At 58.1% G+C, this 9808-nt stretch overlaps 4 protein-coding genes across 4 annotated transcripts in view; 3 read left to right on the top strand and 1 right to left on the bottom strand.

The window, feature by feature from the left end:
* The window catches only part of VDBG_05946 (conserved hypothetical protein), a gene marked incomplete at both ends in the record, with an annotated part of 1741 nt that extends 1371 nt beyond the window's left edge, over positions 1-370 (top strand). Inside the window, one exon of the mRNA XM_003003458.1 lies at positions 116-370. Within this exon, the coding sequence (XP_003003504.1) occupies positions 116-370 (255 nt within the window). The remainder of the gene's footprint in view (positions 1-115) is intronic.
* A 3840-nt stretch (positions 371-4210) lies between these two features.
* VDBG_05945 (predicted protein) lies at positions 4211-5512 on the top strand (the record flags this gene model as incomplete). The annotated part of the gene is made up of 2 exons (XM_003003457.1): positions 4211-5305; positions 5447-5512. 2 exons carry the CDS (start codon positions 4211-4213, stop codon positions 5510-5512), a joined length of 1161 nt encoding a protein of 386 aa, XP_003003503.1.
* Positions 5513-6575: 1063 nt separating this feature from the next.
* Positions 6576-8233, top strand: VDBG_05944 (conserved hypothetical protein; the record flags this gene model as incomplete). The annotated part of the gene is made up of 2 exons (XM_003003456.1): positions 6576-6716; positions 6752-8233. The coding sequence occupies 2 exons, from the start codon at positions 6576-6578 to the stop codon at positions 8231-8233; spliced, it is 1623 nt and encodes a 540-aa protein (XP_003003502.1).
* Positions 8234-9748: 1515 nt separating this feature from the next.
* Positions 9749-9808, bottom strand: part of VDBG_05943 (conserved hypothetical protein) — a gene marked incomplete at both ends in the record, with an annotated part of 1093 nt that continues 1033 nt past the window's right edge. The window contains one exon of the mRNA XM_003003455.1: positions 9749-9763. Coding sequence (XP_003003501.1) covers positions 9749-9763 — 15 coding nt within the window. The remainder of the gene's footprint in view (positions 9764-9808) is intronic.

Raw genomic sequence — 9808 nt, 5'->3', positions numbered from 1 at the left:
CCTCTACTGGCTCACCCTGCGCGGCCACCTCCTGTTCTCGTCCCTCGGCGCCTCGGGCGCCGTCTACGGCCTCGCCGGCGCCTACTTTTGGCTCCACCGCTTCGACCACTTCAAGATCCTCGGCTTCCCGCCGGCGCCCCTCGAGGGGCCCCAGGGCCTCGCCTTCCTCGGCCTCATCGTCGGCGTCCACGTCTTTGCTTTTCTGCGGCCCAAGACGACCATTGACCTCATGTCCCACATGGCCGGCATGGCCGTCGGCATCCTCGGCGCGTATCCCTCCCGCACCGGGAACGAAGCCCCCACGGTGGAACCCCCGCCGCCGCTGCTGCTGCTCCTGCTCCTGCTCCTGCTTCTGCCGCGTCGGACATGAAGAGGGTTGATCTCGTCCGGGACGTGCGCGTCACGACGACGTCGGCGGGCGACAAGGGCGGCGGATCTGCGTAGGCCGCGGGTCCGTGGTGGACGAGGACGGACGTGCGTAGACCGGGAGACGTGCATTTTTCTTGTAGAACACTGGGTATTTATATAAACGGCGTTGCGTATGTGGTTTTTCTTTTTCTTTTTTTGCTTTCGCCTGCTGGCTATCTTGGCAGGACCTCCTTTCTATGAAGCCTTTTTAGGAGAACGTCACTTGCATTCAACGACCGTGATATCGTGCGCCTGTTCTCCTGTTGTCTGTTCAAACTGATGGGCCCTTGGCCGCGCGCCAGCGATCTGATGTTTCTCCTGCGTGCTGTTCTCCTGCGTGCTGTTCTCCTGCGTGCTGTTCTCCTGCGTGCTGGACGGACAGGCCTGGTGGTACATGGAGCAGAGCGCAACGACGTCGATTACGGAACGGCACGGCCCTACACATATCTTGGACGAGGTATGTTATGCCGGCTTGACGAGCCCGTGTATCCCGTACCTTAGCGGGATCCAAGTCTTCACATGCCCCTCTTCATATACCCCAGGTGCTGTTGCTATTCCTCGCTTACCACAAGTTGACATAACAACCTGCTCGAATATCGCTTCTCCACCATACGCAACGGAAAGTCAAAAAGTGGTCAAACAGTAGCAGCACAACATGGACATGGCCTCCCCATGAACAGTGCACGGCCAGGCGGCGATGATCGCTTCTCGAAAGAATCACCATCGGCGATATACAGCATAGATCCGGCGGTATAGATACCAGCACACACACATGCAGGAGGGTGACTGTCAATCTGCATCGAGACCCGACAGACCAGCGAGCCCCCCATGTACCCTTGTTTCCTGATGCCAGATGACCGCCATGTCACCTCGTGCTTTTCAGGACGATCGCCCGACGAGGAAACCACGCTGGTGGGACATGTCCCGGTCCTGGGTCAGCAGCAGCTTGTCCATGTATGCTTAAACGTATCGTGGTGCGCAGCCTTTCAATCAAGCAAGAGATCGGCGCAGCAGCCAGCTTCTTCTCCCAAGACCCAAGTAGCTGGAAACCCAGCACACCATCTTCTCGAGCTGCTCGCAACGAAAGCGAAGAAAACCTCTTCCATTCGGTCCCGAAGCCATGGATCTGTCTCATGAGCTGCAGCTTCCGCTCAAAGAGTCCTTAGCGTTGTCTTGGTGGCGTGCGCTCAGGGGGGCATCGTCAGTCCCAATGCACACGAGGCTGTCTCCGTCTCTTCGCCGTTCTAAACCACATACAAGTACCTCCCAACATTCCTTGTTGGTGATGTACGTTGTATGCTCCTCTGCGCCGAGAGCGGGTCCCGGTCCTGCCACGGCTTATCACAAAACCCTGTTAGTCTGCCCCCTCAGGGTTCTGCGGGCGACAGAGGCTTTTCCGAGAGTCTAGCCCGCCGAACACGCCCGACGACGACGAAGTCGTGTCTGGGAATGGAAGGAGCCCAATGTCGGGGTTGAGGCGGCGGGTCGGGACAGCAACAGGGACGAACTCGACAAGATAGACTTCCCCTTGCTCGAATCTGGAGAAGGTTGCTCGAGAACGTCGGAACGAGCCTTTCGGCTGGCGGAACGGATCTCTCACGATCAAACTGATCGAGCTGCGCAAGCCACATGGTGCGATTGGAATGCCTCATCCGCTCTGCTGCATACGCAGCCGACAGGGTCAAGTCTCATGGCAGCCCGGACACGCCGAGTGAATCCTGCTACACCTGTCCCCCAAGGGCCCAGCTTGCGCGCTGGCAGCCCAGGCATCGAAAGATGTGACGGGAGGTGCAGGTCCGCCACAGAGAAGCCACGGGAGCTGAAGTCAAGGGCGTACTATGCAACACGATTGAGGTGCAGATTTTGGTGCTGACGACTGGACCATGGTATCCGGCCGGGCGGCTCTTTATCGATCAATCACAACGTGCCTCGTCACATCAGTAATAACATGGTGGTCTGGACTCGAAGGCTCGCGGAGCCGGGCCCGCCGCTTATTGGGAGGGTCCCCTTCGAGTACGCAGGGTAGTGGATGGACAGTGTTCGTGGGCTGGGCTGGCTGTGCGCTGGGATGCACCCCAGGATCAATTTACCGTCAACCAGCTGAGTGAGATTGACGTCGCTGGGGTTTGAGATCATGTTGGCGAGGATGTATCGTGATATGACCGCCGGAGAATCTCGCGAAGATGAACAAGTCGTAGCAGAGTGGAATCTCCCAGTTGGTGAGGTGGGCCTTGGGGCCTCGCCATCGGCGTATCATCTATATTTGTGCTACTAAGCCGCCAGAGGACAGGGGATGGCCTAGCAGGCATGCCTGGTTTGGAAGCCGAAGGACGGGTCACCGCACAACCGTGGACGCCCTGGTGCACAGCGTTGCAACAGGAGTGGCAACCGCAATGCGGTCGCCTGTCTCTCGTGTGCAGGTGCCGGGGGCCTCCAGAGAAAGTTGTACGCGCCGGTGCTTCGACGTGGTGATCGGCGCGACGATCAGGGTGCTTTGTAAGTGCCAAACGCTCAATAGCTTCGAGCTAAATCGACGACGTGGTAATGAGTCGCCGCCCTTTATGTTTGAAGATGGCGATAATCGCACCATGCCGACAGTGACGCTATACAGCAAAGTTTCCTCAGCAAACCTTTCTTGTGCAAGGGTCGTTCCAGATAGATTAGGGGCCGTAGCCCGGTCGCACAACGACGCACAGCACAGCTTCGGGCCCAGGCTGTTGGCTTGCCCTGCGAGCCACGAGCCAGTTCGTGGCCCCCGCGTGGTGGCAGGGCCCCCCCAAAGGACCCCATAGCTCCCGGCCATATGCAGTTAGAGTCAGTCGACAGAGCTTGGGACCTGGAGCTAGCGAATGTCAGGAACGGGCACGGCGCCAGAAGGGTGGGTTGGCGCGGCGCGGCATTGGTGGGATGCCGATGTCAGTGGTTGAAAAGGGTGTTGAACACTCAGGGGGTTGTTGTCCTGCTGGAAGCTGAACATGCCAACACCACAAAAAGTCGGGCCATGAACCAAAGGACGAAGTGCAGAAATAAAGAATGAAGCCCAAGAAGCATCGGGATGACCCTTGCTGCTTTGGGAACACGGAGCTGGGTCGGCATCACCAAGACATGCATGGTGTGTCGAACACTGGCTGGTCAGCAGAAGGCTAATAACGTACATACCTTTTGGCCGCACGCCGTCTCGCTCTGCCCGCTCTGCTCGCTGTTGCATCCGAACTGTATTAAACACATGGTCCCCCTTTTTTGAAGCTTTGTTTCAAAGGCAAGGGGCGCTTCATCCCACCCTCCTCCCGCCAGTCACCGTCGTCGTCATCGCCATCCCGACGAGGCTGTCTTGCTCGTCGACTGACTCAATCCTGCTTGTTTGACAGTCAAGTGCCAGGACGCCGTCGAAAAGGCCGACCCAGGCGTCCCAAATCGTTGACGATCGTCATTGCCCTATCCCTATTCGACGCCCCTGCTCTGCCCATCTCTCTTCCGTTTGACGCCCCGGTCCCTGACTGCCAGGGCATTGGCCTCTGCGTTGTGGAGTGCAGAACTCTCTGTTCGCCGTGGTGACCGTGAGGAGGCAGAAATACCAAGAGCCGTCAGGAAGGGAAACATGACAGTGTCGGCGCTGTCATCTTTGGGGGTCGTATCACACGGCGACTCGGGGATTCGCGAATCCAGGCGGCACGGGCATGGGAGTCCCCGGTCGAACCGGATCCAAAGGTCGAGTGCAAGCCCAAGTCGCAGCCAAACATGCTCAAAGGGGGATGCAACCGTTGCAGATTCGCATGGCCTCATAAGGCGCCTCGACACCGATATGCCCGGCAGATCTCGTGTCGACTCGGTCTCTCCGTCCATTCCTGGTCAAGATTTCGCTTCCATGTCTGCTTTCGCTCCGGGGGCGTCGTCGTCGCCGACGGCCACCTTTTTATTTTCCGCAAGGTCGAGTCTGGCGTCGATTTCTGGTCCTGCATCCGAGTTTGTGCCCGAGTCCAAGACGACGTCCTGGTCGCCCTCGGCAATTGCGATCTCAACAGACTTTGGCAGCGACAGCGATAAGCTCAGTATCAGCAGTTGCAGCACCAACGCCAGCACCGACACCGGCACGACCATTGGCAACTGCCACGGGCCATTTGGCAGAAGCAGCAGGAAAGGGGCAGAAACCACAACAGTCACCACTTCCTCGCCAATTCCTCGGCAACGCTTGCCTTCACCATCTTGGACGATGCCGTCGGCCACAATGGCAGCTACGACTGGCGGCGGCGACGAGGCGATAGTCAAAACCCGAAACAGAATGGAAGCGACGACCGGCGACGGCGTGCAAACGCAATTGCTAGACTGGAACTCCACAACGACTTCCCTTTTCAACCTAGACTCTCAATCGCAACGCTCCCGCCGATCACAGCTCGATCACCATCAACCAATGCTGTCGGCTCGAGCCTGCGAGCCCCAGCTTGTTCCGGGCTTCGATCGCGATCGCGTTCACGATTGGAACCTCAAGACGCATCAAGGACCCTGGGCTCACGTATGGCAAGATCTCCCACCGCCGCCTTCGCCGCACTACGACTTTGACAACGAGGCCTGTCGCCGTCCTTCTACCTCCAAGAGCCACCACTTTCACTTCCGATGGCCCAAGCGAGACAGCAGCGCGACGCAAGATGACTTTCTGCCGCTTCCTGCAGAAGGGCGCATAAGCTCCGAATCGGCCATGACGATCATCGGCCGTAGAAGCAGCTTCGACAGAGACACTCTCAAGGGCGACATGCAGGGTCATGATCAAGAGGAGCTCCAGAAGGAGCAGCAGCAGCAACAACAACAACAACAAGAGCGGAACCAGCAGCAGCCCGGCGATATCACGGCGAACATGACGAAGCAGGAGTTCGAGGCTCTCCCTTTGACCATTCAACGCAAGGTACGTTCACTTCTGGGCGTGTCCCGGGTTCCTGTTTACCGTCTCATGTCTCATTCTCGCGTGTCTTTGCATTTTCTTTTCTTTTCTTTCACCATTTCCCCCTTGTGTTGCTCCCTCCCAATCTTTACATTATGCGCCCAGTCAACTCGACTCGTTCTCCCCCCACATGGCTCGATTGGGTCCAGCAGCCTGAGCCCACCTACCTGAGGTACCTTCACACCAGCACTGGTGCCAGCACCAACAGCCTGGCATCCACTAACCCCCCCCCCCCCGTCCTCTTCCCCTTCCCCCCAATGGTGGCCCCCTTCTCCCCTCCTATGGCCCCAAGGCCAAAAGGCGGAAGCGCCCAAATCCCAGCGCAGGCCCCCCCCCCTGGGCAGCCCCAACTATGCAACGCCTGGCGATGCTTTGGGCGCTCGGGCTTTTGTGATTCGGCCACCCGCGACAGATAATTTCAATCTGCTGAGGTGTGTTCGACTCGGTCATGGCCAAGAGCGTGCATGGATGGGCATGAGCGGTGTTCATCTTGATCATAAGTCTCGCCTGGCTCAGTCCCTTTCTCTCGTTCACATCTCAAGGCCGCGTCCTTCGTCAGACTGGTCCTCCCCCCCCCAAAGGTTACACGGTATCGTCCCTCCCATCTGTCCTCTTCTCAACCCAATCCACCCGTCGCCGCCTTACACCTGACCGAGTACAACGTTCTGTACGCCATCATCCGTCGTCTACGGCCCCAGCCCACAACGGTTGCAACCCTCTACTCAAAGCGACCAAGATACGCGCCAGGCGTCACAGCTAGCGTGTTCCCTTGTCCCTCCACCACACCACGACCACATCCACCCATACTCCACGGCAGACGGAAGGGACGGACGGAAAGAAAGACATAGGAGACAAGCTCCAAGCGGCAGGCCTGGTATGCAACTTCCAGTGATCGACCACAAAGCACCCACCCCCCAATAATTCCTCATCACGTTCCCTTCCCTCCAATCGTCTGGTGATAGTCCCACCACACACACTCCCACTTCACGCACCTTACCAATCTGTGGCCTCTCTGGCTTGCGGCACGCGGACCCACGACCCTGGAGTCTTCTCGCCCCCTCAACCGCCAAGGCGGACATATGTGGGCGTCAGGAACCTTCACCTGCATGAGCGCTGCGGCCTGTTCTCGAGCTACCAGGCTACATCGGCCTGTGGGCGTCCCCCCGTCTCGGTATTGATGTGTCTGACCGACTCGACGACTGGAACTTGGGCCCTCTGATCCGTTGCGCTTGACATGCAGGTCCCGCATACAACATTCTCACACCCCCGTACGCTTCGTTCCTGCATTAAGACATCCCCCCTCTCTTTGCCCACTGGTATTATTGACTGTTGCATTGCCTTGCCCCCTCCCTACGACTTTCGAGACAGCATCTTTGTTCGTTGTACTAAAGCCCTTGGCCCCGCCCGCAGTACTTCTCATCTCTCGAGCGCCTTCGCTTCGCCCAACTGCCACCCACCAACACGAGCCAGCCTTCTTTCGCTGTCGTCAGTGCTCCCACCCAGCACACCGACACCGAAACGAGCATCAGCTTCACAACCACCGACCTTGACAGCGTCACTCTCTCGAGCTTGAAGAAGAGAAGAAGGCGAGCATCGCGTATTGTCTCCGAGCAAGCCGCCAGCCGTCTGACCAGAAGATCTTCGCGCCGGCCCTCCTTCTATGCGACCCTCCCCGACAAGATCAAGCGGCAGCACTTGACAAGCGAGGAGCAAATTGTCGTTGCCAGGTTGCGCAGACACAACATCAAGCTGACCTCGCCCAACGACACGGTGCGCAGGTCCGGCCGCAGAGCATCCAACGTGGCCATCCCGGAGAGTTTGTACAGCCCAGCATTGGTCCCGCCCCGCCCCCAGACCATGGAGACTCACGAGTCGCGGCCTTGGATGCCCGAGGCGGTACAGAAGGGTTCGGACTCGTTCTACGACAGTTTTAGGTGGCTCGAGGAAGACGACGAGCTCGATCTCCGCTTGCACCTTGACGACTACCATGCGAACCTGCGACAAGAACTCCCGCCACCAACCAAATCGCGCAGGCCATCCTTTCGTCGGCACCTCTCGATCACCAAGGTCCCCTTCGGACGTTCATCCATCTCCTCCGGCAGACCTGGCACGACGCACGCAACGACGCCAACGTCGCCTGCATACCCTCCAAGCAGTAGTCCCCTGGCGAACCCGACGGTTCACGTGCGGCGCAAGTCCCGAGCGCTCTCCTTGATATCACCCAAGCAGAGTCCCAAGGATGCCACGACTGGATTTGATCCCGCCGCCGCCCACTACCAGGACCCAGAGGCCCGGCAAAAGCTCAAGCTCTACCTCGCATCTCCTCTCAAGTTTGATGAAGCTGTGCAGTACGGGTTCCCCTCAACGGAGGGCGCCGTCAAGGGGATGAAAACGTCTGAAGACGATGTCATTGTACCCAAGATGCAAGAGAAGCCGCGTACGTTCCTCGCTGATGACAAGTCATCCATCTACAGTGACGAGATGTCAGCCGCGGAAACGGATTCGCCAAAGACGCCCCACGCGTTTGAGAAGCCCGCCGTTCGCCCCCTTCGTGTGCCCATCGACTCGGAAGGGCCCGACAAGCCGGTTGACGAAGGTTCAGTTGGGGCGCCGTCTTCCAGAGAGATGACATTACGCATGACGTTGACGAGGCCCGATCTCCGCGCCAACGAGGATCAGATCTACGGCTGGCAGCACAAGGGCCCCATGGCCAGCCGCAAGTCAACATCCAATGCGCTCCGGGACGAGTTTGACCCTGTGTCGTGCGCCAGAGAGGGCAACTCGAAGGAAAGCTTCGAACGACAGTTTGCTGCCATGGACCAGTGGCAAGCCCAGGTCAACGATCGCGGTGTTATGAAGCGTTTCTGGCACAAGGTCCGACGGGCCCCATAGCCGACCTGTCATTTTTCACCCACGTCACGACAATTTTCTTTACCAAGCAAGCGTTGTAGCGGTCTTTGCGGCCTGGCGACTCTGAGCCTCCCATCTTTTCCCTTATACCCTGTATCTGTACACAATCTAATTAATTCGCACCTCGGTCCCGCGTCCTGCTCGCTCCCACTCTCACTCTCTTTCTTTTTTTCTCTTTTTTTTCTTCTCTCATCTCATCAAAGCGGGGGTCGTGTTTTTTTTCATGCTTGGGAAAAATCGTACTAGCTGGGCGATTGGCGTTGTGAGCGCGACACTACAGCAGCATGGGACAGGCGTTGACTGCATTTGACTCTCGGGCCCGTGAGCATTATTGCTTCTGCTACTCCCCCTCCCCACCTCGTAGAGGTGGGCTGATGAAGAGCGAATTGCAGTGGATCGTCAGCGACATTAAACTTGACCTCGAAGGCAACTCTCTCGTTTTGCCAATACATTACAAATGAAACATGGGGTGATTCCCCTTTCCGAATACAAATTTCTGCCACACGCCGTGATGTGTTACACGCCGTCGCTCAGCTCGCGCACGAGGACGAGGACGGGAACAGGGACAGGGTAGGCACGGCAATGGTGTCGTCCGTGACGCTGGGAATCTCGTGTCGCTCGCGTGCGTCGACCTGCGAAGCGACACTCCTGCTAGTCAACTCAACTAACAAACAGTCCAGGTTGTCTAGCTTCCATGGGCACGACGGACGGGGTGGGGTTTGACGGGCTAAAGGGGGCCCAAGAGTCGATGACCGAGCGCCGCCGTGCTGTGCTCCCCGCGCCGGGGAACCTGGACGATAATTGGCAGCGTTAAGCGGCAGATGCACTCTCCTGCCCTCTGATCACGGCGCATGACGCATGCTGCGAGACGAGTGCAGCGCGAAAAGATGCACACTACGCTCGCTTTCCCTCTGTCTCTCTGCCTGCACGACGGAGAGAGAAAAGAAAAGTTCAACAGCATCAAGATGTTGATGGCTGCCCCCCCCCCGGGGCGGGCTGACGTGGTGCTTGGATTAGCGATCGACCCTTTCCGACCCCCGCCCTTTTCTGTTTCGATAGGTGCAGTTGCGTGGCGTGCGGCACGTCCCATCATCAGCCCCCGGCGAAGGCGCAACAAACGTCTGCAGCCGACGTGGGGCGCGTCCGCCGTGTCTCGGACGCATGGTCAAAGTGCTGGGATTGCCTTCGTCGTGGCGTTCTCGGAGACTGGTGTGCTCGGATCGCTGGGTGTATTGTGGATCGAACGTAGGTTTTTTCTCTTCCCCTTCCTTCTCCTTCTCCAGTGTCTGCCTGCTTGCTTCTTCTCTTGGGATGGTGCTGCCGCCGAGGACCTTACTTTAGAGCGGAGGATGTGCTGGCAGGGACATGGGTCGCTTGGCTGGTTTGATGGAGGTTGTGGGGTTTCTCGACCTGAGGGTGGGTTGGGTTTATGTACTGGGTTGGGGGAGTGATGGTCGAGGATGTGTGGCCGCTTCACATGGGGAGAGATCACGTATCTTATTCACGATTGACCTGGGTCCAAAAGGGGTATCATTGAGTCTGGGGATCCGATAAGAA

Source organism: Verticillium alfalfae, genomic scaffold, assembly GCF_000150825.1.
Source record: "Verticillium alfalfae VaMs.102 supercont1.7 genomic scaffold, whole genome shotgun sequence".
NCBI lineage: Eukaryota > Fungi > Ascomycota > Sordariomycetes > Glomerellales > Plectosphaerellaceae > Verticillium > Verticillium alfalfae.
Note: the sequence above shows the minus strand (reverse complement) of the source record. Positions and strands in the feature narration are given on the sequence as shown.